Source organism: Malaclemys terrapin, chromosome 10 (assembly GCF_027887155.1).
Source record: "Malaclemys terrapin pileata isolate rMalTer1 chromosome 10, rMalTer1.hap1, whole genome shotgun sequence".
In the NCBI taxonomy this organism is placed as follows: domain Eukaryota; kingdom Metazoa; phylum Chordata; order Testudines; family Emydidae; genus Malaclemys; species Malaclemys terrapin.
The window spans coordinates 80,727,066-80,754,598 of record NC_071514.1 but is presented as its reverse complement, the minus strand read 5'-3'; the positions used below and the strand labels follow the sequence as shown (position 1 = coordinate 80,754,598).

Sequence of the window (27,533 nt, the reverse complement as noted above, 5' to 3'; positions counted from 1 at the left end):
GTCGAGAAGTGCTGCTGCGAAAGCCCAACCCCGCCAGAAACCCAACAGCCCTGCCCGTTGCCTCCAAAATCCAAACCCAATCCCGCCGCTGCAATGGGCCGCTTCCTCCTGGGGCACCCCCCGCCTGCTCCCCTCAAGCAACGGGTCCCCGGCGCTGCAGGCTCCCGCTCTGGGGGAGGGGGAAGGGTGCGCCTGCCCTAAAAGGCTGTGGTTGTCAATCAGGCCGAGGAGGCGGAGCCAGAAGCGGGGGCTCCGCCCCTCCCTACCCTCGCCAGTAGCAGGTTTGAGCACAGTTCAATTGAGCAACTTTTTTTCCCCCCTCCCCAGCCCCAGCCATGGAGGTGGGGGCCGCGGGCAGGCTACGGCCGCTGCCCATAAGTTGGGCTGCGCGTGTTTGCTGCTGAGTTGCTTGTTTCCATGGCCTTCTCCGGGGGAAGGATTTGTTAGCAGGAAAAAAAGGGGGGGAAGCCCCCAGAGCCCAGCAGCACCCGCCAAAGTGACCCCCCCCAGCCAGGGGGGGACACTACCCTGCAGAGCCGACAATGACCAGCCTCTGTTTTGATGACACTTCCCTGGACAACCTGGACCCTTCCTTGACTCTCCAGGAATCCAGCGAGATCACCACTGCCCTGCTGAGCGACATCGACGGTGGGTAGCGGCCGGGCAGAGCTGGGGCCGAGGAGCGGGCATGGCCGGGGGGGGGGGAGGGCAGCGCCTGGGGCAATGAACAGCTGGGTCCTGACCCAAGGGTCTGGGGGCAGGGAGGAGCTGGGGGTGGGGATGCGGGGGCTGCAGGCGCCTGTGAACCCAGGCGTCCGGCTTAGGCAGGGAGGGCTGGGCTTTATTTCAGTGCTTTTGACCCTTCATGGTGGGGGTGGGAGGGTTTCTTTGCCCCCCCCCTCCCCTCCCCTCCTTGCAGCTTGGCCCCTTCTAGCCCCGTGTTTCTAAGCTCCGGGATCGCACACGTGTGTACGCGAGACGGGCAGCGATCCGCAGGCGGGCACCGCCTTTCGGGGGCTCTCTTCTCCCTCGGTGGGGTGGGGGGCTTGGTGCATGGATGGGGGGGGTCTGTGATTTCCGATCGCGCTGGGGGCTCCCCATGTAATTACCCCCCCCCCCCCGATCGATTTTGCTTTCAGGAGCCTGCTGCTGTCCCCTGCCCCTCTCCCGCCCCCCAGGCTGCCGGCTGCAAGTGGGGTGCCCGCTCGGGGGGCTCGGAAGCCAGGCCCGCTAATAATAAACCCAGGCCGGCCCCGGGGGGTGGGGACGCTCCTCGGGCGGCTCCGGCTCCGCGCCCGCTGCTGGGCTGAGTTGTTGCCCCAAGCCCCGCCCCTTTGCTCCCCGGGGGCCCTGACGTCAGCGGGAGGGTTACTCGCAGTCATTTCCCTCTTGCCGAGGAGAGTTCAGCCGCGAGCGCGCGGGCGGCCTGCAGGCGGCGGGGGGGCGTGGGCCGTGCCCCCAGGCCGGGCATCCCTAGCCGGGGTGCAGCCCTGCTCCTGACCCTCTCTGCGTGCGTGATGCACCCGCTGCCCGCTCTGCGCAGTGCCCGCGGGCTTCCCAGAGAGCCCCCCAGCCCCGCGGGGGTCGCTGGAGCACAGGGGCACAGTGCAATGGGCAGCCCCCCCAAACCGGCGTCTTCCCCTGGCCGTGGGGAACCCAGGTGGGTGGTTGGGCCTCGAGCGGGACGTTTGGTCACTGGCCCCTTTGCCCGGGATGCTTGGGGCAGGATAAAGGCGCCTGGCGGAGCGTGGCGCAGTGGGTTGGAAATGCGGCGTCACCGGTTCGCCCCGCAAAGCGCTCCTTTGCGAACCCTGATGGGTCCCCCGAAAGGCTGTAGCCCCCGAAAGTTTATGCTCAAATAAATTTGTTAGTCTCTACAGTGCCACAAGGACTCCTCGTTCTTTTCTCCGGGCTGTAGTGAAACCTTAGGAGACCTCTGCTGTGGTTCAGGCTGCCCAAGGGTCTCCGTCAGAGCCTGCGTCCGTATGGGTCTTGTTTATTTCGGGAGAGCCCAAGAAACCCATCTTGCTAGATGCAAGAGCCCCTCGTGCTAGGCACTCACCGGAACGTTCGCCTGGTGAGCTGCGGCTCTCCAGGCCGGGACTGTGCCTAGATTAGACTTTATCTCATGCCATTTTTTGCGTTCAGGGACAGTGGGGATGAGGGGGCACATTTTGGGGGGGGGGAGAACCCCCAAAGTAATCGTGGGTGGGTGGAAGGGCCGGATCTAAAGCCCAGTCGGGTCAATGGGAGGCTTTCCGGTGACGTTGGATTAGGGCCTAAGTGAGCGTGGTTTAACAGAGATGACATTTGTGTGCTTCTGCACGCTCAACCCATCCCTTCCGACGTTCGTCAGTCCAGGAGCGGCGGCACATTCTGGTTTTGTGAGTGATCTGAAGCACCTGATTCAGTTCCAGCGGGTGCTGCATGTCTAGCTAGTCAGAGGGTGCATTTTGTGGCTCAGAAGGGCACCCGTGGCAAAGCCACTGGAGTTTGTGAGTGCTTAGGGCAGCTAGCTGTGGAGAAAGGCATGCATGCGGCTGTTGGACTTGTCAGCTGAATTTGTAAGTGGTGGAAGGCGATTTCTTTTTCTGCCTCAGCAAATTAAAAGCAAACAAATTGGAAAATAACCTGCCAAGAGGGCGCTTTAATCAAGCAGTCGAAGGCAGGAGGAGATCAATGGCTGGAAGACGCTGGACTAATCCAAAGTGGAGATAAGGGCCATGTTTTTAACGATGAGGGTAACTGACCATTGGCCAAGGGAAGTGGTTGCCTCTCTGTCACTTGGCATCTGTGGGTGAAATTCTGCCTCTGTTGGAACTTTTCCATCAATTTCAATGCGGCCAGGGCTTCACCTTTTAGCTCCAGAGCGGATGTCTTTCCAAAAGACTCGCTCTAATTCAACCACAAGTTTAACGGGCTTGATGCAGGAATCTCAGCGTGGAATTGTCCGGCCTGCGTTGTGCTGGAGGTCAGGCTAGATGATCGCAATGATCCTTCTGGGCTTTAAAATTGATGGAAAAGTGACAGTTAAATGCAATCTGAAGTTTGTGCGATCGGTCACTCAAGTGGAGGATTGCCTAGAGCTAAGCCTTCTGCCGTGTTGCCTGGCTGGTAGTTTATAGTCTGTGAAGGAATAACAAAGAGCAATACATTAAGGGTTACATTTAACATGGGAAAGAACATGGGGGGGGTGTGGCTAACGTGGCAAAGTTTTAAGATTGCTCTGACAATATTAACTCCTACCATCATCGGCCTTCTGGGGGGTTAATTTCACAGCTTAATGATGCAATCGGGCTGGCTTTTTACATTGGCTGTCCTTGAGCAGAAGATTAGTAAAAGGCAGTTCTGTTACATGCGCTATGTATTGCACATCCATGGAGCTGAGAGCTGAGGAGAGCCAGAGCAGAAGGCGCTTTGGATCTGGAATTCATGGTTCAAACCCACCTCCAGCTAATTGCATTCCATTAGACAGTAAAACCTGCCTTCATTAACCACTCAAAGGACCGCCTGCTCCCCCATTCCCTGCCATATAGTCAGAGGTTTGGGGCATGTGCCCTTCTGCTAAAGGTGGACCAGGTGTACTTCCAATATGGCCCTGATCCTGCAAGCTGCTGACCTGGGCAGACCCTGACCCACTCGCTGAGTCAATGGGGGCTCTGGCTGAGGTCACTGCGCTGACCTTTTTTGAAAGGGGTGCTTGAGAGGTTTCCCTGAGCACTGTGAATAGGTCACCCCTGGGGCCCTGCTCCTGCTCCCGTTGAAGTGTACGGCAAAGCTCTCGCTCCGTGGTGTAGGCTCAGGCAGGTGACCTCCAACATTCCAAACATCAGAAGATTTCCCCGTCCCCTCCCCCAAAGCTGGGGAAAGGCAGGGGCTGCTCAGTGGGTCCCTTCTCCCTCCGCCCCCCCCCCCCCGAGGCCCTGTGCACGCCTTGTCACGTATGAAACGGGCACTTTTGTATTAGCTCATGTGTGAGTCATGTATGCCCAGCACAAGCCTGACCCCACTGATTTTGTGCATTCAAGGGGCCCTGTTGTTCTGGGCACTGCATGGACATGCAGTGAAAGACAGCCCCCGCCCACGGAGCTAGCAGGCTGACTAGGGCCGAGACAAGTCGCTTGGGTGGCATTTGTAAGTACAGCGAACCCTGCCGAGATGCCACCCGTCCTGCCTGGGCAGCTCCCATGAGGATCCCTTCTCCCATGATCCGCTCCGGCATCTTCCTTAGGAGAGCCCCCTGCTGTGCACACCCCCGCCTCAGTCCCTTAAGACTGTTGTTTCTTTCTGCCCCTCCCTGCCCCGTGGAAGTTGCTGGCAGCACATCTGACATCACCATCCTGCAGCGTTGTGCTCTGCGATGCCAGTTGCCTCCGTGAGTCTCCTCACCAGCCAGCCCGCCTTGGGGGTTCTCCCCCAGATCTGGCAGAGCCGCTCAGAGACTGGGACGGGTTGTTTCTGCCGGTGGCGATAGGAGCTGCGCTCGCCTGCAAGCTTTGCTTGCTCTGAGGTGGCCTGGCGTGGTTTCTCCAAGCAATGAGTAATCCTGAGGGGTTGGCTGCTGCGGCCGTGGGCTGGGTACGGTACCAGCAAATAGGCCCCACTGGAGTTAGGGGGAGCCCTGCTGAGGGTGTGGAGAGCCCCGGATGTGAGCCGGGGAGGCTGGAGCAGGCAAGGGCTCTTGCCAGCAACCCAACGTCAGGACTTGGGGACAGAACGGTAGAGGAGCGGGCTGACTTTTGCAAGGACTTGAGCAGCATTGCATTGTAGGGTCAGGAGCTCAGCTTGACTGCCGCTGCCTCTGTGGGACCGTGGGCTAGTCACTCCCACTCACCTTTGCAACCCCCCCAAGACCTGCACAGGGAAAAGCACTCAGGGCCTGATTTTCAAAGGTGCTGAGCCCCCGGTGCTCCGCTTGACGGCCATAAGAGACACGGACACTCAGCATCCGTGGAAATCAGGCGGTAACCTCGCTCCCAGGGGAAGGATGGGTGCATCGGCAGCCTCTTCCGACGCAGCGAAGAATTGGGAGCTGGCTCAGAGACAGTGAACCCCAGCCTGGCACCTGTGAACCTTGCAGGGGGCTGCATCTGCTCTTTGCCCTGGGGGTGTGACTGGTGGAGCAGACTCACTCTCCCCTTGTGTCAAGCTGACATCCCAGCATTCACCAAGGCAGGCACGATGCCCAGAGCTATTTTAGACGAGAGATTGACAACAGTCTCTGAAAAGCACACGTGCCCTCCTGCTGCCCAGGGAAGTCAGAAGGTAACTTCCGGTCAACTGCAATTCAGACGTGGACTTTGTCCCAGGGCAAAGGGCGCGCTCTGTTTCGGAAATGCTGCACAGCTGTTGCTGTTATCTCCAGGAGCACAGTGTGGCTAAATTCCTGGCGGGGCTTCAGTTTTGATGCAGATGTTCCTCCCCTCTTCTGTGTTTAGTTAGCTGCAGTGCCCCTTACTCCCTGTCCTAAACGGCTATTCCAGTGTTGCTGTGCGCGATTAGTAGCTGCCGTGCTGTGCTCCAGAGGTGGCTGCATTTTGGCGATGCTAGGGAGAATGCCATTCCTGGTAATAAATAGCTTGTTGGATGCACAGTGCTTTGGCAGTGTAAGACTATCCCATTTCACATGCTCCCATTCCGCGGCTGGCTGGGATGACACATGTTCCCAAGGGGGGGACGGAAGACAAGGGAGAATGAGGATAAAAGGGTGGGGAAGAGCTAAGGTGTCTGAACTAGGCCATTTTGCCATCCACGCCCTCATCCTCACAGCCCAGCACTGAGCTCCCACACTGGGATGCTGGACAGAGCAGTGTGGTATTTGGTGGGCAGAAATGAGGCATTGTGGGTATCTTCGGAGGAGTCCGGCTGCATTTCTCCTGGGTCCTGGTTACCTGTTGCAAGAGGAGGGGGTCATGAGCCAACTATTCCGGGAGCGCACAGGCAGTCGGAGATGGGTGGCTCAGGCCAGGGAGCTCAGCAGAGAAGGGACAGAGCTATCCGAGTACGAGGGAACCCCGCAGAACAAGCAGGTTTTATCTGACCCTCTAGCATCGCATGGACTTGCCCCTTTGGGCCAGTGTCATTCCCTATGGCCTTTGGTTCCTCCGTGGGGCCTTTGGTTTCACCTATTCGGTATCGGCATCCTCTGGGTTGTGTTTTCCTTGCTCTGATGCGACAATAAAGAATTTCTCTGCTGTGGAGTTAGCCATTCCCCCCCCCCAGCCCACCCCCCCACACACACCCAGCCTAGGCTCCCCTGCCCAGTCAGATGTGCTCTATAGTGCCCTGGCTGCTGTGTGGAGAGCTTAGGGCGACCATATTTCCTCAAGTGAAAACGGGACACTGCGTGGGGCTGGCCCAAGACCCCTCCATCCATGGGGCTGGCTCCAGCCACTAACCCAGACCCCCCCCGCCCCCGCCACGATGGGCTGGCCCCAGCTGCTCCCCCAAGGAGCCCCCCCGCCCAGACTGTCACTGGTCACTCGAACCCTGCGTGCCCCCCACTTGAGGCTGTTGCTGGAACCAGGCCTGCTCCCCATGCACTGGAACCCTTCCTCCCCCCCGCAGCCCAACTACCCCCCTGCACAGGGCTGGCATCTCCGCTCGCCCCCCACACCTCACCCCACTTTTTTGACAGAAGTGAGCATTTGTTCTGTTTGCTCTTGCCAACCTGATCAGTCAGCAAGAGCAAACGAACGGGACAAATGCCCTCTTTTGCCAAAAAAGTCGGGACAGGGCTTAAAAAAGGGACTGTCCCGGCCAAAACAGGAGGTATGGTCACCCTAGGGCAGCGCCGCCTCCTCACATCTGGAGCAGAGGGCTGAGTGTAACCCTCGTGAAGCCACTTAAATCGGGAGGCTGCAGCTTTCTTGCCGACCTGGGAGTTTGCAGGGCGTGGCACTGGAGCTCCAAGGGAGAAGCTGCGTCCAGTTGCCCCTGATCTGCTCCGAGTCCCGGCCTGCTAAACAATCCTGCTCAGGCCCCGGCACGTGGCTCCCATCCAGGGATCCTCCAATTCTTCCGTAGCGCGGCTCGCACCTTAATGGAGGGCCTGTCTCGTGGCCCCTCCGTTCCCAGGCACCATCTCCTGGCCACACCCCATGACATCCCTATGGCTACAGCGGTGATTGCTGACTTGGACAAGCACATCAGGGAAGCGTGGGATACCGCTGTACCTGCTTCTAATGCTGTTCAGCAGCTGGGAATGAGCAGAAGGGGCCGGCCCCATGTGACAGGCCAGCCCAGCGGGCTGCAGACTCCCAGGAAGAGCTCCACGGGCCCTGGCCTGGGACTCTCCGAGCTGGCACGCCCCTTCCATTCTGCTGAGCGGTTCTCCTGCACTCCCAAGCCGTCACAAGTCTCTAGATGCCACTAGACTTTGGGGGGGGGGGGCCCTCGGGAGTCTCAAAGCACCAGGGCAGCGCCAGTTCCAGAGGAGGGGGCAGCTCGAGTTTGCTTTCACTCCTGTGGGTTTATTCGTGCGAGGGGGGCTGGAATTGGTGGGTGCTCACTGTGTCCCTGCTGCGCGGTCCTGGCGTGAAAGGTGCTGATGGTAGAAGTGGGAGGAGTGGATGGGGACAGAGAGGTTACATGGCCGCGTTTTTGTTATTTATTATCTGTGTTATTTCAGTGCCCGGGACCCCTGGCGCTAGGTGCTGTACAAATATGTGCATGGTGCCCATTCCTCAAGCAGGTCACTAGTGTGTCTGGGGGCCAGGGGCTGGCTCCAGAATAGATCCTCAACTTGTTTTCAAGGCCAGATGGGACCATTTTGGGCACAGATAGCTGAGGGCCTTGGTTCTGGCGGGTCTAGCAATCTGCCCTGCTGCCTTGGCGCTCAGGGCGCAGAGCTGTAGCATTGCCAATGGTGCCAGCAGCCCAGCGGGCTGTGCACGCTGGCACCAGGGTGAGCAGGGCTGAGAGGCAGGCCCTGGATTCTGCAGCTTGGCAGGGTGGGGATGGAGGAACTGGTACATCTGCCCTGTTTTCGAATGGATTTAGTTGTGCTATTCCCCCCTTTTCCCCCCACCCCAGTGTAACCAAACACAGACTCGGTCCGGTCAGCGTCGGGGGCCTGGCCCCAGGTTTTTAGACTCTTACTGGGTGACTTGTCTCTGCTGATTTTATGCCAGTCCCCCGGCCGCACCGCTGGGCTCCAGCTCTGCTGCGTTTCCCGGGCTCGGTCAGGTTCCACAAACCTCCCTGCTTACCCGGTGTGGCATGGGAGGGCGGCTCTGCCTGGAGCCTGGTTGGGAAACAGATGGGGCCACGTGTCCCCTTGCCCTGCACGGAGATGCGGCACCCAGCTCTAGCCCTGATGGTTGGCGTTGGCTTGAAAGGCCTGGGGTCAAACGCCTTTGTCCCGAGCGGGCAGGGCCTGCCGTCCGCTTTGCCCCACTGTCTGATCCCCGAGCTGCAAGACCAGAGGCCAGGGTTGGGATCCTCCCTCGCTAAGGGGTGGGGGATGCAGCTGTGTCAGATGGAAGGAGAGAAACAAGGCACTGCAGGGCAGCGTCCTTCAAAAGTGCCTGGCTCCCAAGGGGTTAACTGTGAATGACCGAGAGTAACCCCGGCTGGCAGCGCCGGGGTTAAGGCAAACGGCCTGGAGTAACCCAGCGCCATTCACCTTGGAGGCTGCGCGGGGAGGCCCAGGCTGTCTGGGGGCGGTTGGCAGGGCCGGATAGTGAGGCCGGGCAGGCGGGCGCCGATTGGCGGAGAGGGATCACCTCATGCAAGAGCCGTGATTCACAATTCCACCCGCGCTCCTTCCCCGACGGCTGGGGAGGCGGGACAGGGCGGGCGGGAGGCACCCGGGTTTGAAATAACCACACACGGCCCCACTACCCAGACTCTGCCATCCTTCTCCCTCTGGCCGGCCGGGCTGATCTGGGCTCGTGGGCTCCGCGGGCACCTGGCCTGTCCCTGGGCCACGGCTGGGATGGAGTGCACTTTCGAAGGTATCTCCCCCCCCTGCACAAGCACTGCTTATTCGGTGCATTTGGGCTTCCAGATGTGCAGTCTGCTTCCCCCCCGACAGATGTGCACCCGTCTTGTGGGGAGACTGAGGTGGGGCATGTGGGCGAGTGTCCCCCCCACCCCCCGCAGCGGGCTAAGGTCACCTCTGTTTGCAGTGCGGGGGGAGGCTGAAATCTCTCCTGCTTGGTTCCACTGAATGCTGCGCTGTCAGGTCAGGAGCCTGGGTCAACCGGAGAGCTGGGCACCCCCTTTCCTGGGGTTCAACCCATGGTTGGCCTGCAGCGCTCGCTGAGCTCAGCCGTCCCGGCAGAACTCCAGCACCGTTGGACTGGAGTCACAGCAGTGCCTGGCCCCCTCCCTTTGAAAGCTGCATTGAGGGGAGGGAGGCTGAGTCTGGGGAGCGTGGGGTGAGTGAGTGGTGGGAGAGGTGAGGAACTACTCCCCTATAACAGGTGACAGCTTGTCTCCTGCGGGATCCACTCCCTCAGGGACTTTCCTGGGCTGCAGGCGTTTGTATTTTGCCTGAGTTTGTCACTTTCCTTCCATCACCCCCCAATCCATGTCCCCACTGCCCTCACACCTGCTTCCCGAGCTCCCCCTTTTCGCTCCGTTTGGAAAAGGACATTTACAGCGTCCCTATAAAGCGGAATAACCGTGTTTGTGGAAGGGTGGAGTGGGGGCTGTTACCCGCCAGCTCTTCGGTGACCACCTGGAAATGCTCCATGCAAGACCTCTGAATTATGCCACGAAACCATGGTGAAGGCCACATTGGAAATAGACCGACTGCATGCTCCATAGTGTGTGTGTGTGAGAGAGAGAGAGAGATTGCGTTATAAGTATCTAATCACACTGTGATCTCAGATAGTCCATAACCCCTACCATGTGCTTCCTAGCGGTGCGTGCTGTGTATTGTGTTATAATTGCATAATGCTACTCTGTGCAGATATACAGACCAGAGTGCAGCCGTTTATTACCTGCACTGAGGCTCTGCCCAGCGCCGTACAGGTGTGATCACAGCAGGGACAGGAGTTACCCCAGCGGTGCTAGGCTCTGCCATAGTGTTACAGATCTGGCCTGCACCTGTGGCCTTTTTGTGTGGCAGGGAGATGTGAGCAGTGTTCTCAGGCGGCGGGATGGGGGAAGCTAACGTAGGGATGGGTCGGAACAGGGGCCTGGGACCCAGGACTTCTGGCTTTTGCTGACATGGTGCATGAACTTAGGCAAGTCACCTCAGCCAACATTTTCAGCCTCGTTCTGGTGTCTCCAATGTTGGGAGCCCAGCTTAGGACCCCGGGGCCTGGTTTCCCCAGGTGCTAAGCAACCACAGCACCCATTAACTTCAACTAGGGTTAGAGCAGCTCTGAAAATCAGGCCCCACGTGGCCCAGGGCGAGCTCCCAAACTCAGTGCTGAAAACGTAGGCTGAGATTTTCGAAGCTGACGAGGGGAGTTAAAATCAGGACTCCCCATCCAATGAGCAGGGCGATGAATCTAACTCTCCTAGTCAGCTTTGGAGTCTTCGCCTCAGACACCAACCACTCCGTGCCTCAGTTTCCCCAGGCACATGGTGAGGACAGTGAGACCGAGCTACCTGGTGGCTGAGCTGGAAGGATCAGTTTGGTAAGAGCCGGCAGAGAAGGCGCCGGGGCAGTGCACAGTGTTATTAATGGCTGGTGCTAATTGCGGCAAAGCCTGGGCCGTCGGAAGGCTGGGTTCCGATCGAGAGAGGCCACTGGCTCCGCGCGTGACCGGGGGCCATCTCCCCGTGCCGCACTTGTAAAGCGCGGTGAAAAAACCCAGCAGCTACTGCTGCGTGGGAGTGGAGTCGTCCAAGGTGAACAGATGCGCGTCTGGTTTCAAGCAACAGCTTCGACTCTGCCTCCTGCAGCCCCAGGCCCGTGTGGCAGCCTTGTCTAGGTGAGGAGGGAAGGGCAGCTCCCTGCGTCTGGTGGAAGACTAGCACTCGAACGCAGGTTCACCCTGGATGTTGAGAGCGTGCGTTTCCTGCACACCTGCCAGAGGCTAGAATAGCGTCCCTGTGGATTCTGGCCCTTTCTCACCTGATGGCTGGGCGTGGTGATGGAGTAGCCATCCCCCCTCCCCCCCAACTGCAATGTTGGCCCGTGGGAAACACTGCCACGGCAAATGAGTGTGAGCACCGAGGGCTGCATTTACCCGACTGGGGGCCCTGTCCCCTCCTTAGTTAGACAGGAGGGTTGCAGGCCCTTTCACACTGCAGGTCACGAGTTCATGCTGTGGGCCCCGATCCTGGTCCCTGCCCCGCACTCCCCCTGCAGAAACCCGGACGCAGGGAGAACGAGGGCAGCCTGCAGGAGACAGCAATAAATAATGGGATGGGCCCAGCTGACTGGAGACATCTGCTCAGCGCCGTGCCTGGGCTGTTTGTTTCCTTTCTGGGGGTACAGGATTGACATGGCTCAGCCCCAGATTCTGCCCCCCCCAACCGCCTGCAGCTCCCCCGCTCTGTCTCCAGGTTGGGCCTGGCCCCCAGGTGCTTTGCTGCAGTGTTGGTGTCATCGGGACATTGGATCACAGCTGAATTGACACCAGAGAAGTCCACCCCAGGGCACTGAGCAGCCATGTGGAGGGGGAAAGGAGTGAGGCGGGGGTTGGGTTTTTTAGTACAGTTGGTCAAAAAAGCCTCTGGGAGCCTGAAGCAAAGCCCAGACGGGGCTGTAAGTAACAGGACGCATCGATCCACAGGGGGAGGAGGGTGACGACTGCTGGGCTGGGACACGAGAGACCCAGGTTCCATTCCCTGCTTTGCCGTAGACTCCTTGGGCTAGGCACTGACTTGCTCCGCGCCTCGGTTTCCCCCCCCGTACAACGGGGCCAGGACGATAATCCTGCTTTTCCCCTTCCCGTTGTTGGTTTGTAAACTCTGTGGGGCTGGACAGCAGGGCTCTGTCTCTCGTTGCGGGTACGGATAGCCCCTAAGCCAGTGGGCCTTTATTGACCCTCTGTGCTACCGTAATATGGAAAACAATAATAACCCTTCCCCATCTACAGCCAGCGCAGGACTGGACCCTGCAGCCTCTGCTCCAGCCCATGCTGGGGGGGGGGGGTTTGCCCCTCCCTTGCGGGGCTTGTCAACAGCCCAGGACCTCTCCCTCCTCCTGTTTATTGTTTTCTTGCCATTCAGCCTCAGGGTCCCCTGTCAGTTCCCCTGCAGGCTGTGATGGGATAGAATCCGGGCCCAGCCCCTTTGCTCGTGTGAGTAGTCCCCTGGGAAGTCAGGGCAGCAGCCCATGTGAGATAGGGCTGCAGGATCGGGCTCTCTGGGGTCCAGCCGGGCATGGAGCAGCTGTAAGAGGAGGGGTGAGATTTTGGATCCTCCCCATTGCACCTCCCTGTGTCTCCCACTTCTTGCCTGTATCCCTGAGAGTGTCCCCTTGGTGGCTGGTCTTCAGGCTCCCCCTGCTGGCAGATGCGGTTATCACACCCACAGCTGACATGCCAAGGACGGTACCCGACTCCCCTGGGCCGGCGTGCTGTGCGTGGGTTGTTTGTAAAGGGCTCGGGTGGGCTGGGCTGGGCTGGGCCCAGGGGGGCTGAAGGCTTTCGGTCCAGCCTGCTGGGCTGGGCTGCCGTTCTACCCCCTCGGAATCCCCCCACCCCGTCCCCCCCGCGCGGTCCTGTACGTGGCACTGATGCTGCAGCTGGGGGCAGTTGATGATGGGGACTTTGGCAGCTGGCCCTGCAGCCACCCATTAGGAGGTGCTTGAGGAGCCTTCTCCCCCGCATGCCGTCCCTGAACGCTGGCGGCTGGGACCCCGTGGGGCAGGCTGGGACGGAGGGAGCTTTAAAGCAAAGGTGCCGGAGGCCAAAGGCAGCCTGCAGCCATTGAATACGGAGAGGTGACCCATGGGCTGTGTGTCCCAGCATGCCCTGCTCTGCCCATCACGGAGCAACCTGCTTGCCCTGCTGGCAGCACGACATGATCTAGGGGCGAGTGTGGGCAACCCCTGGGCGGGAGGGTGGACGTGCCCCTGCTGGTACATGCGATAGCCAGAGGAAGGTGCAAACGGGAATGCTGAGCGTGCGCAGTAAGACTCGGCCTTTGGCCCCAGTTGTTGCTTCAGTCCAGCCCCCTCCTCCTCCTCCCCCCGCTGAGATGAGTTTCGGGGGTTCAGCCCAGTTCCTAAAGGTGCCCACGTGACAAAACCCACGGCTGGCGCAAACACCAGATTCAGTGGCGAGGCCCAGGTGCAGTAGGCCTTGGAGTTAGGTCAGCTGGTGGGGCAGCATGGGGGAGCTGGCCTGGCTGGGGATACAGGGACGCCGGGTTCCCAGGGCTGTTTTATCCACCACCAGCATCTACCCTGCGGGCAATCTAATAACCGAGCTGGGTCTGGTTGCAATGTGGGCAGCCCTCACCTCGCAGGGTGTGTGGATCCCCTCCCTGCCAGACAGCAAGCCCTGTATTCGGGGGGACGTAGATCTCTGTGGTACGTGGGATCCCTCTCACTGCTGGGCTGGCTTGGGGTGTTTTCCAGACATGCTCCAACTGATCAACACCCAGGACAATGAGTTCCCGGGCTTGTTTGACACTCCGTTCGGCGCACCTGCCACCCCGATGCCAGAGGCCAACACGCCTGTGGGGCTGCCGTCCACACCCAGCTCTCTCGACGGCTACCTGGGGCCCAGCCAGGCGCCCCCCTCCGCTCCCGTCAGCATGTACCAGGTGCCTCCACCGCTGCAGAGCTTCTCACCGCAGCCCCAGCTGAGGGCCGGGCCAGGCCTGACGGTGTCTCTGCCGGCGTCGGATATCAAGGAGGAGCCCATGGCACTGTCTGCCAGCCAGCCCCGGCCTCTGCCCCAGCCACAGCAGGGGTTGACGACAGCCCAGAGCTTCGTCCCGGCTTCCCAAGGCCAGTTCACCCCACAGCACTTACTGGGCTACCAGGGTCAGCACGGCTTCACCGGTGAGGCTCGGGATGGGGGGAGGGCCCCTTGAGATGGGGCTGGGTCTCCCGTGGGACTCCGAACTGGCCCTGAAAGGGCTGTAGTCTATGGGGCAGCACGGGAGTGGGATCAGCTCCAGTAGATGATGCGATGTCCCCCATAGCTAATACTGTAAGGGGTTCATTTAAAGGGACGCTGTCAAGTAATTTAGACCTAATCTTTTGGCCTCAGTTTTTTTCTACCCTGGGTGGGAATATCCTTTTGGGTCTTTAAAAACATGAATTTAAAAACCAAATCTCACTGAGCAGTGGGGGGTTTTTGTTTTGGGAAAAAAAGAAGTGGGAGACAGTGTTTATATAGGACCTATAATATTGTCACCTCTGCTGCTGCCAGGGCAGCCGGTGGGAAGAGTGCAAGCTGAGCACCAGTAATGAGGCCCTGAGGGAGATATCCCTGTGGGGGGGTCTGTTCACTGGGGAAAGGGCAAAATGGGTGGGAGGCGTGGGCTGTTTTCAAGGGTGTGATCAACTCTGGCTGGTCCCCTGGCAGAGTGGGGCGTGATGGGTGATTGACAGTCTCTGGAGCATCCCGAGTGAGGAGAGGAGAGGAGCTGGGCCCTTGGTCTGCCTGGCTGACGCAGGATCGTGGGCGGGCAGGGCCCCTGGAGTGTGAGGAGCAGGCTCCACGCTGCATCTAACTCGCTCTCCTTCTTGCCCTCAGCGTTGCATCCCGCAGGGGCTGCCCAGTCCCCGGCCAGCCTCCCTCAGTCCTCTCCGCAGATCCAGCCCGTCACCATTCAGGCTCATGTCCAGAACATCTCGCCCCAGCAGCTGCTGGCCGCAGCCAGCACCGGCACCTCCCAAGCTGTCTCCTCCCAGATCCAACAAGTCCCGGTAAGCTGGGGCCAGGAGCGTGGACAGGTAGCGGGAGATCCAGGCACTCCTGCCCCCCGAGCTGGGTGTGTGGAGCTCCCACGCTAACCCTCTGCCCACCCTACAGGTCCTGCTGCAGCCCCACTTCATCAAGGCCGAGTCCCTGTTCCTGACAGCTGTGAAGACGGATGTCTCTGGGGCAAAGACCTCCAGCCACACGACGCTGGCCACCACGGCGGCCGTCCAGTCTGCGCCGCTGCAGGTCCCGGTAGGTGAACCCTCGGGGGTCCCTGTGTGTGAGTCTCCCCCACAAGCCCACGTCTCCACCCCCAGGCTGGATCTGCCGCTTGGCCTCAGGCCTGGGGTCAGAGCCAGTCAGCGGGGAGCTGGGAACAGACCCAGGGCTCCTGACTCCCTGGCTGGGGGGAGGGATAGCTCAGTGGTTTGAGCATTGGCCTGTTAAACTTTGTGATTGTGAGTTCAATTCTTGAGGGGGCCACTTAAGGATCTGGGGCAAAATCAGTACTTGGTCCTGCTAGTGAAGGCAGGGGGCTGGACTCACTGACCTTTCAGTTCTGTGCGATAGGTATATCTCCATATCTATATATATATATATTTTACCCTCCATATCCTCCCTTGGTGCAGCAGGCAGGGCCTGGGACTGCCAGCAGCTCTGTCGCGGGGCATGGCTCATGGCACATCCCCCCCGCCAGAGGTGGGGACCTTCCCTGGAGACCAGCAGGGGCTCAGCCAGTTAAAGCCATAGATAATATCTGGGAGCGGGGTCAAGGCATCGGCCAATTGCAGCTAGAGAGCAGAGCTCGGGTTCTGGCCCAAAGGGGACGAGCTCAGTGGGTCTCAGCAAGTTCCACCTCTCAAAACTAAAATGGAGCTGGGCCCGGTCGAATGTCAGCCCCAGAGCGGTTCACGGGTGGGAATGTCAGGAGGGGGCTGTGGGTTGGGATTGGGAGCAGCAGCAGAGCTGGTGTGGGGGGGTGGAGCCCAGGGCTGGAACAGCAGGGCAGGGGGCTGCTGTGTCAGGAGCGAGGGGTCCTGGCAGAGCTGTCGGGGGAGCTGCCTGGGGTAGGTGGATGGGCTCTTTTCTCCCCCCACCCTGGCAGGGTGGGCATACTCCTGGCTCTGGCCGGCCCCAACGCCCTGCTCTCTCGCAGACCCTGGTGAGCGGAGGCACCATCCTGGCCACGGTGCCGCTGATGATGGATGCTGACAAGCTGCCCATTAACCGGCTGGCGGCCAGCGGGAAGTCGGCCTTGGTGCAGAACAAAGGCGAGAAGCGCACAGCACACAACGCCATCGAGAAGCGCTACCGCTCCTCCATCAACGACAGGATCATGGAGCTGAAGGACCTGGTGGTGGGCTCGGAGGCCAAGGTACCCGGGCAGCGGTGGGGCCTGTCGCAGCAGGGTGGGGGTGTCTGTCCCAAGACGCAAGCGCTGTGGTTCCCCCCTCCCTCCAGCTGCTGGGGGCTGGGAGGTGCTGCAGGCCGGGAATGAGGGGCATCAGCAGAGCTGGCTGGGGGTAGGGTTGGGCGGGGGCTGAAGGGGCTCCTGCCCGTCCCTGCGCTGCCTGGGTCTGGCGGCCATGTCGCATCCTGGTGCCACCATGACACAGGCATGGCCGGTGGGTTGAACTCTGCCGCCCAGTCCGCAGGGACAGCACCCAACAGCGGTTAGCACGGGGGTGGGGGGGAGGGCAGCATTGCCGGGGGCCACTCTCCCCGGGGTTGGCTGTGTCCGGCGATGGGGGGGCAGCTGTGCCTGAGCGCCTGTGTCCCTCTCTCGGGCAGATGAACAAGTCGGCCATTCTGAGGAAGGCGATCGACTACATCCGCTTCCTGCGGCAGAGCAACCAGAAGCTGAAGCAGGAGAACGTGGCCCTCAAGATGGCCGCCCAGAAGAACAGTGAGTGCGGGGTGGCTCTCCTGGCTGGAGGGCGGGGGGAGGGTTTGGGAGTTGAGGGATTTGGGAGTTGAACCCAGGTTATGCCACCAGTGAAGTGAGTTTGGAGGGTCTCAGCCTGGCCCCAGCAGAGGCCCAGGACTACAGTAGCAGGTCATGGGGGCTGTGGGTTGGGATTGGGGGGCAGCAGCAGGGGGGAGGGGGGACTGCATGAGGGCTGGGCGGGGGGGGAGATGATGTGTGGTGGCACTGTAGGGGAGAGGGGCAATGGGGGGTGCTGTGGGGCAGGCCAGGCAGAGGGGCAATGGGGGGGTGCTGTGGGGCACTGCCCAGCCCAGGGCGATGAATGCCCCAGCAGCCCCAGCCCATTGCAGGGTGGCACAAGCTCTCCGAAGCCATGGGGCTGGTTCAGCTGCCGGGGGGGAGCTGTAAGCGGCAGCCTCTCCTCACGCCCCCTCTGCTTTCAGAGTCCCTGAAGGACCTGGTGGCCACGTGCGGCGGGAAGACAGACGTGCCCATGGAGGAGATCAAGCCAGAGATGATGGACATGCTGACGCCCCCGCCCTCGGATGTGGGCTCCCCCTCCCACAGCAGCCCCCTCTCGCTGAGCGGCAGCAGCAGCGACTCGGAGCCCGACAGCCCGCTGTTCGAGGAGACCAAGGTCCCGTGACAGGGGGCGCTGGGCTGGGCAGGAGACGGCTCTGGCGGGACCCCCGCCTGGAGCCAGGGGCTGGCAGGTCAAACACCTGACCCAGGGCGAGCCCTAGCCACGCTGCTTAGAGACGGTCCCTGGGCCTGGCCCGTTACCCAGCCGGCAGACGTGCAGGTTCCTGTCGGGTGCCAGGGCGTTTGGGGCAGGCCCAGCTTGGTTTGCCCAGGGGGAGGGGGTGACGGATCTGTGCAGCGCAGACTGGCTCCCAGCCCCCCAGGCATAGCTGGTGCCGTTCACCTTCGCGCCCTGGCGCGCTCTGTGGGTACCGCCCCTCGAGCTCAGCCGGAGCAGACCCAGCGCCTGTAGCAAGGCCTCACGCCCACCTCTGTGCTTGGCTTTCAGGGGAAGAAGGAGCAGCAGCTGTCCACCGGCAGCCTGGGTATGCTGGATCGCTCGCGCATGGCCCTCTGCGCCTTCGTCTTCCTCTGCCTCTCCTTCAACCCCCTGGCCTCCCTGCTGCGGGGCACCAGCCCCGAGGGCGCCCCAGAGAGCGGGGCCTCCCCTGGCCCTGGCAGGAGCATAATGGGCCAGCCGGATTCCATAGGTAAGTGCTGGGAGCAGCACGGAGCCAGATGCTTGGCCGGGGGATTTAGTGCTAGAGAGTGGCAATCAGGGCCAGAACCCCCAGGCCAGGTGGCTGGGGCAATGGGGGCCAGGCCTGGAGGTAGAGGGGGCTGGATAGCTGGGGTGATCGGGGACAGGCCTGGAGGTAGAGGGGGCTGGGTGGCTGGGGCGATCGGGGACAGGCCTGGAGGTAGAAGGGGCTGGGTGGCTGGGGCCATCGGGGCCAGGCCTGGAGGTAGAGGGGGCTGGGTGGCTGGGGCCATCGGGGACAGGCCTGGAGGTAGAGGGGGCTGGGTGGCTGGGGCCATCGGGGCCAGGCCTGGAGGTAGAGGGGGCTGGGTGGCTGGGGCCATCGGGGCCAGGCCTGGAGGTAGAGGGGGCTGGGTGGCTGGGGCCATCGGGGACAGGCCTGGAGGTAGAGTGGGCTGGGTGGCTGGGGCCATCGGGGCCAGGCCTGGAGGTAGAGAGGGCTGGGTGGCTGGGGCCATCGGGGACAGGCCTGGAGGTAGAGAGGGCTGGGTGGCTGGGGCCATCGGGGACAGGCCTGGAGGTAGAGGGGGCTGGGTGGCTGGGGCGATCGGGGACAGGCCTGGAGGTAGAGGGGGCTGGGTGGCTGGGGCGATCGGGGCCAGGCCTGGAGGTAGAGGGGGCTGGGTGGCTGGGGCCATCGGGGACAGGCCTGGAGGTAGAGGGGGCTGGGTGGCTGGGGCCATCGGGGCCAGGCCTGGAGGTAGAGGGGGCTGGGTGGCTGGGGCCATCGGGGCCAGGCCTGGAGGTAGAGGGGGCTGGGTGGCTGGGGCCATCGGGGCCAGGCCTGGAGGTAGAGGGGGCTGGGTGGCTGGGGCCATCGGGGCCAGGCCTGGAGGTAGAGGGGGCTGGGTGGCTGGGGCCATCGGGGACAGGCCTGGAGGTAGAGGGGGCTGGGTGGCTGGGGCCATCGGGGACAGGCCTGGAGGTAGAGGGGGCTGGGTGGCTGGGGCCATCGGGGACAGGCCTGGAGGTAGAGGGGGCTGGGTGGCTGGGGCCATCGGGGACAGGCCTGGAGGTAGAGGGGGCTGGGTGGCTGGGGCCATCGGGGACAGGCCTGGAGGTAGAGGGGGCTGGGTGGCTGGGGCCATCGGGGACAGGCCTGGAGGTAGAGGGGGCTGGGTGGCTGGGGCGATTGGGGCCAGGCCTGGGGGTAGAGGGGGCTGGGTGGCTAGGGCGATTGGGGCCAGGCCTGGAGATAGAGGGGGCTGGGTGGCTGGGGCCATCGGGGCCAGGCCTGGAGGTAGAGGGGGCTGGGTGGCTAGGGGATCGGGGCCAGGGCTGGAGGTAGAGGGGGCTGGGTGGCTGGGGCGATTGGGGCCAGGCCTGGGAGTTGAGGGGGCTGGATGGCTGGGGCATCGGGGCCAGGCCTGGGAGTAGAGGGGGCTGGGGCGATTGGGGCCAGGCCGGAGGGTAGAGGGGCCTGGGTGCAGTCATGTGTCCAGGGTGCTGGGAGGAGCAGCCAGTGCTGGCGGGGGGCCCTGCGTTTGGGGTGTGGCCCCACGTGGCCCAGTGGGCCGTGACACCCCTGCTGGGTGATGCAGTCCGTAGCATGGGGGGCACTCTGGGCCGTTGGTGGGGCCGGAGCTAGCTGTGACGTGCTGCTAACGCCGGCCCCCCCATCCCTCTCTGCGCCCTGTGCCCAGACGAGGCCTCAGGCTGGCCCACCCTGATCTTCTGGCTGCTCAACGTGCTGGTCGTGCTAGGAGCTTTCGTCCGGCTCTTCATCTACGGTGAGCCTGTCACCCGCCCCCACTCGGAGCCGTCCGTCCTCTTCTGGAGGCACCGCAAGCAGGCGGACCTGGACCTGGCCCGGGTAAGGAGCAGCGCCGGCTGGCTATACCCTGGGAAGGGGGCTCCGGGCTCCCACTGCCCCAGGGCAGGTCCCAGCCCGGAGCCTTGTGCATCCACCCCAGGTTGGCCCTGGTTTGATTTCTCCTTCCTACTCACTGGGTGCTCAGCAGCCCCTAACAGCCAAAGCCCTGCCCCTCCCTGCCTGCCTGGCACAGCCCCACCCCCAATTCCTGCCAGGAAAAGCCCCGCCCCTCCCTGCCCGCCTGGCACAGCCCCGCCCCCAATTCCTGCCAGGAAAAGCTCCGCCACTCCCTGCACGCCTGGCCCGGCTCTTCCCTGGCCCTGCCCGCTTGCCATGCCCTGCTCCCAACTTCCCAGAAAAAGTCCTGCCCCGGCAAAGGCCTGATACTCAGTAGGGGAATTCCCCACCCCGCCGGCAGTGCGTTAACACCCTGCATCCTCTCCACGTTGCCAGGGGGACTTTGCTCAGGCCTCCCAGCACCTGTGGACGGCCCTGAAGGCCCTGGGCCGCCCGCTACCCACCTCCAACTTCGACCTGACTTGCAGCCTCATGTGGAACCTCATCCGCCACCTGCTGCAGCGCCTCTGGGTGGGGCGCTGGCTGGCCGGGCGGGCGGGCGGCTTCCGGCGAGACAGCGAGCTGAAGGCTGACGTGCGCAAGAGCGCCCGCGATGCCGCCCTGGTCTACCACAAATTGCACCAGCTGCACATGACAGGTAGGGGGCACCTGAGAGCCTTGATGGGGCTGTGATTACTGGGGGTTGGGCCAGAGGGATTGGGTCCCCAGTGCGGGGATTGGGGCTGGATATGTGGTAGCCCCATCCCTGAGCAGGTTCCGTGCCAGACTCTCACTCAGCTGTGCCTGTCCCCCTCAGCCCCAACCCACAGCTCCCCCCACCCCCCAGCTATTCCAGCCCGTGCCATGCAGGGAGGAGAGGTGCCAGCTGTTCACCTGCTACCCCCCTTCCTCCCGCTTGTATCGTGGGTGACCTGAGCCCTGTGGGGAGTCTGGCAAGGCAGGAGCGCCCCTCAGTGCCAGGCTGATGTCCCACATTCCCTCGCCCACAGGGAAGCACGTCGGGGGCCGTTTCTCCGGCATCAACATGGCACTGAGTGCCGTCAACCTGGCCGAGTGCGCCGGCGACACCATCTCCGTGGCGATGCTTGCCGAAATCTATGTGGCCGCAGCGCTTCGGGTGAAGACCAGCCTTCACCGGCGCGTCCACTTCCTGGCCGTGAGTATGGCTCAGGGGTGGGGCTTGGCTCAGGGGAGGCGGGGCTCCTCCATGCCCCGCCCTCCCAGATTGCAGACACCAACCCCGGTCCCACCCACTGGGCTTCTCCTAGAGGGGACGCTACGGGAAGCCGTCTAGCCCGGCACCCCAGCACCACTGGTACCCACTGCCAGGAACCTATCCAGCCCGGTATCTGCACTGGGCCCATGTAGCTTGATATCGCCCCTTCCTGCTGCCTCAGACCTGCCCCTGGAGCTGGCTGCCAGCTCTGGCCGTGGCTCTCTGCCCAGACGGCACCATCCTGCCTGGCTGCCCCTGGGGCCATGCAGCCGGAGGGGCTGACCCGTGTCTCTGCCCTGGCAGCGCCCCTTCCTGTGCAGTGCCCGGCAGGTGTCCCTGTCGCACAGCGGCACCGTGCCCCCGGCCATGCAGTGGCTCTGCCACCCTGTGGGCCACCGCTTCTTCGTTGATGGAGACTGGTCTCTGAAGGGCACCCCGAGGGACAGTATCTACAGCTCCACCAGCAACCCAGGTACCCGCCCCCCCCCGCGTCTCACTGCCCAGCTCCGTCTCTGCGTGGCACCAAACTGGGGGTGGGCACTGCCCTGTGGGAGGCAGACAGGGGCTGTGCCCGCACTCCCCATACTCAGCTCTGCCGATGCCCCTCACCCCTGAGGCTTAGACACTGTGGCCTTTGTCTCCAGAAAAATGGGCCTCTTTCACACGACCTAAAGTGAGCCTTGCCTGCCCTACCCTTGGCATTAGGGATGCTGGGCGCCCTGCCAGGCTCCAGCCTGCCCTTGCCTTTATTAACATTGTGGTTCCTAGACCCCCTGTGCCAGCTCTGTGCCTGGCAAGGGCTCCAGGGTCTGGAGATGCAGCATTTGGGCTCCAGTGCCCCTCAGCTGGTTCCTCCCCCAAGTCAGGATGCTCCAGGCATGGGGAGGTGATAGGGCCTAATCCCCCCCCCGCCATCCAACTAACAGGCCTCTCTTGGCGCGTCCCATGGGGCCCAGTGGACCCCCTGGCTCAGGTGACCCAGCTGTTCCGTGAGCACCTGCTGGAGAAGGCCCTGTGCTGTGTAGCCATGCCGGAGCCCAGCCCGCCAGCGGCCCATGGAGAAGGGTAAGTACCAGCCGTGGGGCCCAGGGCAGGGATGCACCCAGCCTGCCAGTTCCTGGCTTCCTCCCAGCCTGCAGCACCCTGCCGGCGACCACTCAGTCCCAGTCCTGCAGGGCTGTGGCCTGAGCATCCATCTGAGGGTCATGCCTGGTGGCCCCTCCCGCCAATGGCTTTGTGCCACCCGCAGCACCTCTAATTCCTGGGGAGGGGGCGGGGCCCCAGGACGGTTCGTTCTCCTGGCACCCGTCCTTAACGGCTCCTCTCCCCCTCGGCCTCAGGGAGTTCTCCGATGCCCTGGAGTACTTACAGCTGCTCAACGGCTGCTCGGACACCGCTGGCACCCCCAGCTGCACCCTCTCCATCAGCTCCGGCATGGTGGCTGGCACAGGTGAGGCCATCGCTGACCAGTGCGGACGGGGGGCAGGGGAGGGGGGCCTGGAGCCTGGCACATGGCCTGGCGCTGAGAGGCAGGCCTAAAGCTGCGGTTGGGACTCTGCATGGGCAACTGCCTGGAGCACGCGGCACCCAGGGTGTCCAGGCCGAGGTGGGCGCAGTGATCCCGGGGAGCGTGAAAGTGACTGGCTGGAGATCCAAGGTGGGGCAAGTGGGTGTGGGGGGTGCTGTGCTGTGCAGGGCAAGGCATCTGCGGGGGGGCGGCCAGGGCAGGCGAGTGTCTGTTCCTCACCGTGATAGGCTGGCTGATGCCATCGGTCCCGTGTCCCCCACTCGCAGGCAGCGACCCCGTTGCCAAGTGGTGGGCGTCCATCGTCGCCGTGGCGATTCACTGGCTGCAGGGGGACGATGAGGCAGCTGAACGGCTATACCCGCTGGTGGAGACCATGCCGAGGGCCCTGCAGGTGTCGGAGTGAGTGTCTGCAGGGATCGGGACGGGGAGCGGGGCGGGAGGTGCATCGGACGGGAACGGCTGAGCTCTGCAAGAGAAATGCACCAGGGATCTCAGGGTGGGGGAGTGACACAGTGTCGTGATCAGCTGTGCAGTCACATGATCTCCAAAAGGGGGTGCCCATTCCATCTCAGGGAGCCAGCTTTGGGGGTGAGGCCGAGAGACGGGGCAGCATTGAACAGGGGTTGATTATCCCAGCCCACCCCTCAGTGCTGGGAGACCCCTGCCGGGGGGCACCATGATGACCCTCTCCCCCTCCGCTCGTGCAGGAAGCCCCTGCCCAGGGCCGCGCTGCACTCCTTCAAGGCCGTGCGGGCCCTGCTGGGGAAGCAGGACGGCAGCCAGGCCAGCCTGGGCCAGTGCGAGAAAGCCAGCGGCTACCTGCGGGACAGCCTGGGTCTCAGCTTGCCCGCCACTGGCACCCTTGACAAGGTGAGTCCCTGGGCTGTTCCCTGTGGCCTCGGCAGGGGGGTGGGTGAGCAGCTGTGTCTGATCACTGACTGTTCTCAGCTGTGTAACTGGACTCTCCCCTAGCATGCACCGCATCCACTGAAAGGCAGCCACCTCTGGGGCGAAGCACGCAGGGTTCCAGGAAGCAGGGTATGGTGCCGTATGCAGCGGAACCATCTGGCTCTCTCAGGCCACGCATCCAGCTGTCCACGGGGCCTGCGCACCAGATGCAGGAAAGGACCATCCAGGGGGGCGCAGCACAGTGGCCGCAGCTGTGGTGCATTGTAGTTGCATTGCATGTGTGAGAACAGGTGTGCAATGCCCCTGCAGTGCAGCCCAGACGGGGCTTCTTCCAGCACCGAGCGCCAGCCTGCAGCAAGGGGCCAGGGCAGCAGTGCCCCCGCTGGGCACTGCAGAGGGCTGCTGTCCAACACCAAGCACCGGCCCTGGCAGACCCCGGGGAGGCGCCCCTAAGCCGTAATTCCTTCGCTCCGGCCATCGCCTGTCAATGGGGCATCACCGTAGCCACCAAGGAACTTGGAAAGGTGGGACCCAGATGGGCCAACCAGTTCCATGGTGCTGCCGTGGGAGGGTCAGGCCCAATCTCCCTGGCCCGCGCCTGCTCTCTGCGGCGTCTCTGTGGGCGCAGCCCTGGGTGGTGTCTGTGTCACACAGTGTGTCCCCTCCCCCTCACTGGTGCCCCTCTCTCCCCCCAGGCAGTTCAGCTCCTCCTGTGCGATCTGCTCCTCGTGACCCGCACCAACCTGTGGCAGCAGCAGATGAATGTCAGCCAGCAGCTAAGCTGCGTCTACCAGGCCTCGGCCCTGGAGCTGCGGGGCTTCCAGCAGGACCTGAGCAGCCTGCGGCGCCTGGCCCAGACCTTCCGGCCAGCCATGCGCCGGGTGAGCCGCGGGGGGGCGTGGCTTGGGGGGGGCAGCTCTTTGATTGCTTTGTCTGCTGAGCACATGCTCCCCACCATGATTGGAGGCCCCATGGCTGGCACTGTGCCAGGGGATGGGGTCCAAGTCCCTGGGTGCAGACTCTCCCTGGGGACTGGGCTGGCGCCGGGCTGCCCGGAGGCTGACTGTCTATGTGGGCTGCTCCCCAGGTGTTCTTGCACGAAGCCACTGCCAGGTTGATGGCCAGAGCCAGCCCCACCAGGACCCACCAGCTGCTGGACCGCAGCCTGCGCAGGAGAGGGGCTCAGAGCAGCAAAGAAGGTGAAGGGGGAGCCTGTGGCCCAGGTGGTGTGGGAGCAGCAGGGGGGAAGGGAGCCCAGATTGCCAGAGATTGGGGGGGCTCCGCTGGGCTAGCAGGGACTGGGACATGTGCCCGGCCCTGCCCTTGGGCTAGGAGGAGGATGCAGCCTCCATCGCCCTGTCTGTCCTGGGACTGCCAACCGGTGCCAGCTGTGGGGCTGTATGGCCGCCCCTTACGAGAGGGGCTGAGACCCAGCCGCTCATGACATGGAAAAGTCCCATCAGGTTAGGGCATGGGTGGGCTGGGCTGAGGACTGCGTGCCCGAGTGGCATGACACCAACACGCCCTGCCTGTGGCAGCAGATGGGCTCAGTTTAACCTACCTCTGCAGCCTACTTGGTACAGGACTGCGGGGGGCCAGCCTGGGGTGTAGGGATCAGCAAGACCCCCAGTGTGTGGCTGGCAGCGCTAGCGCTGGAGCAGTTGTTGGCACCCTGGGGGCGAGGGGCAGGACCAATCCCCCCATCCATCTTTGCGCATCCCCCTCTGTGCAACGGGCACGTGATCGTGGCCTGGGCCTTCCCCTGCCCGGCCCTGTCCCTCCCCTGGGGCCCCTCTGTCCGTGCTGGCGGCCAGTGCTGAACCACCTGGGCCCTGTGTTTGCTCTTGCAGCCAGCGAGCCGGAGAGCCACCCCACGCCACGGGAGCACGCCGAGGCCCTGCTGCTGGCTTGCTGCTACCTCCCACCCAGCTTCCTCTCCGCTCCAGGCCAGCGCGTGGGCATGCTGGCCGAGGCCGCCCGCACCCTGGAGAAGCTGGGTGACAAACGGACGCTCCATGACTGCCAGCAGATGATCATCAAACTGGGCAGCGGCACCACGGTCACCACCGGATAGTGCCGTGGCCGGAAAGCCATGGACCATGGGGGTGGGGAGGCCACTGCTCTAATGGGACTGATCCAGTAGTAACTGCTCCAGCAGGGCTGCTGTGCTGTGTCGTGGCCAATGTGTTTCCTTGCTTAATGGGCGGGAATGTTAGTCATTACTGCTGGGAGGGGCTGGGAGCTAGGACTCCTGGGTTCTATTCCCGACTCTCTTCTCTCACCCTGGGCAAATCACCCACACGTGCCTCAGTTTCCCCACGGGTGTAATACACTTCCCTACCTCAGGGGGGTGCTGGCTGCCAAGTGGTGACACTGTTGATGGGGGGCTGCCCTGGGAGCAGAGATGCTGTCATGGCGGAGGGAAGGACGGGTGCCCTGAGGGGGCTAAGTGTAGAGGCTGGGGCTGGTGGGGGGCGGGGTTGCTGGCCAGGGTGGAAGGGGTCCAGCCTGGCCTTGGCTAGAAGCACGCCCCCAGTATGTGTGGGGTGCCGGGGGCCCCGTGGCCCAGGCTCTGTGCAGGCGACTGAGTGCTGGCCCTCGGAGACACAGCCAGGCCCTTCGTTGGTACGGTCCGTGGGTGCCGAGGGCTGGGCCCAAAGAGCTTCCAGCCCCTCCCCTGTGCTAGGGCCTGGAATCCCAGCTGCTCTCCTGCCCTCACCCTCCAGCATGGCCCCCCACCCCCCTCCCTGCCCTGCCCCAGGTCTCCCTCCCTGCTATGCTGGGGGTGAGCACGGGGACCTCTAGTGGCCCCTTCTCAGTATTACAGTATTGGTCCCTTGCTCCAGCCCTGCTCCCTCGCCTCCAGGCAAAGCGTTCGAAGCTGCTGCCCCTGCCTCTGCCCCACGGTGGAAGGCCTCGGACTCCCTCCCGCAGCAGCTGGCGGTGCCTACCCTGGTCGTGCACAGTGTGGTGCTGGGCATCAACTGCGGGGGCTTCAGGGAAAGGGAAGAGGGCAGGGCTGAGGTGGAGGACCCTGGCAGTGGTACCCATGGGGGTGGCCATGCCCCAGGACTCACAGCATTGCCCCCCTGCCCTGCCTTGGCCCCTTCGCCTGCGTTTCCTTTTTAAAGGTTATTTTCATAGTTGGAGAGTTTTGTACAAACGATTAAAGCTGCTTATTTATAGTTGTGCCTGTGCTGGATTGGGGCGGGGCGCTGGACCTGACCCCCTACCCTGGGGCGGTCACAGAGCGCAGCCTCGCCAGGGCCGGGCACATCTGGGGGTGGCAGTGGTATCGCCACCTCTCCCCAGCAGGATCCAGCCGGGGTGTGTTTCCTCCAGCTCATCCCCTGAGCCCGCAATAAACAAGGATCAGGCCTTGCCCGCCCCCCGCCTTCGGTGACGCAGCCTGGGTGCGAGGATCGTCTGCCCTGGGCCTCTCCTGGCGGGGCAGAGGCACTAGCATGGACCCAGCAGCAAGTCCCTGTGCCCGTGGTCTGCTCCTGCTGGCTCAGGGCCAAGCACTCAGCGCTGCTCCCCTAGCGTCGGAGCTTTTGGGTTTTTCATGTTGCCATGGAAATCTAGGGCCCAATCCCCCTGGGTGCCTGGTGGGCTGCAGCGCGAGGGTCAGTTCCCAAGGGCTGGTTGCCAATATGGCCCCTCTTGCTGCAGAAATTGGGGGACTCCGTCTCTGCTCCCACATTTCAGCTGAACAGAGGCTGACCCTGCTCCCTTCGATGGGGTTTGTAGCTCGCTCCGCACAGCGTCCCCCGAGCACAGCCTGGGAGGACCTAGAGGAGCTACTTGGCTTTAGGGGTGGGGTCGCCAGAGCCCCCAGCTGGTTCTAAGTAGAGTCACCATGGTCATATCCCACCCTCCTCCAGCTGGGAAAGGGTCTTGGGCAAGCCAGGACTCCTGGGTTCTATTCCTGAGGGCTATTGCCTGGCTGCATGACCTACGCGGTATCACTCCTCACTGGGCCTCAGTTTCC

General features: G+C 62.8%; 1 protein-coding gene across 4 annotated transcripts; it reads left to right on the top strand.

Moving 5' to 3' along the window:
- Positions 1–268: 268 nt before the first annotated feature.
- Positions 269–26,727, top strand: SREBF1 (sterol regulatory element binding transcription factor 1). Of its 4 annotated transcripts, none has more exons than XM_054042312.1 (19): positions 269–648; positions 13,493–13,921; positions 14,622–14,794; positions 14,901–15,041; positions 15,946–16,164; positions 16,581–16,695; positions 17,160–17,353; positions 17,747–17,948; positions 19,642–19,811; positions 20,265–20,526; positions 20,879–21,045; positions 21,409–21,577; positions 22,032–22,170; positions 22,446–22,555; positions 22,900–23,032; positions 23,341–23,503; positions 24,238–24,423; positions 24,630–24,741; positions 25,393–26,727. In XM_054042312.1, the coding sequence occupies exons 1-19, from the start codon at positions 543–545 to the stop codon at positions 25,614–25,616; spliced, it is 3,414 nt and encodes a 1,137-aa protein (XP_053898287.1). In that variant the 5' UTR covers positions 269–542; the 3' UTR covers positions 25,617–26,727. The 4 variants fall into 4 exon arrangements, with proteins under 4 accessions (XP_053898287.1, XP_053898288.1, XP_053898290.1 ...); XM_054042313.1 differs by having other exon boundaries at positions 270–648; positions 22,062–22,170; XM_054042315.1 differs by lacking the exon at positions 269–648 and adding an exon at positions 8,855–8,957 and having other exon boundaries at positions 22,062–22,170.
- Positions 26,728–27,533: the final 806 nt, after the last annotated feature.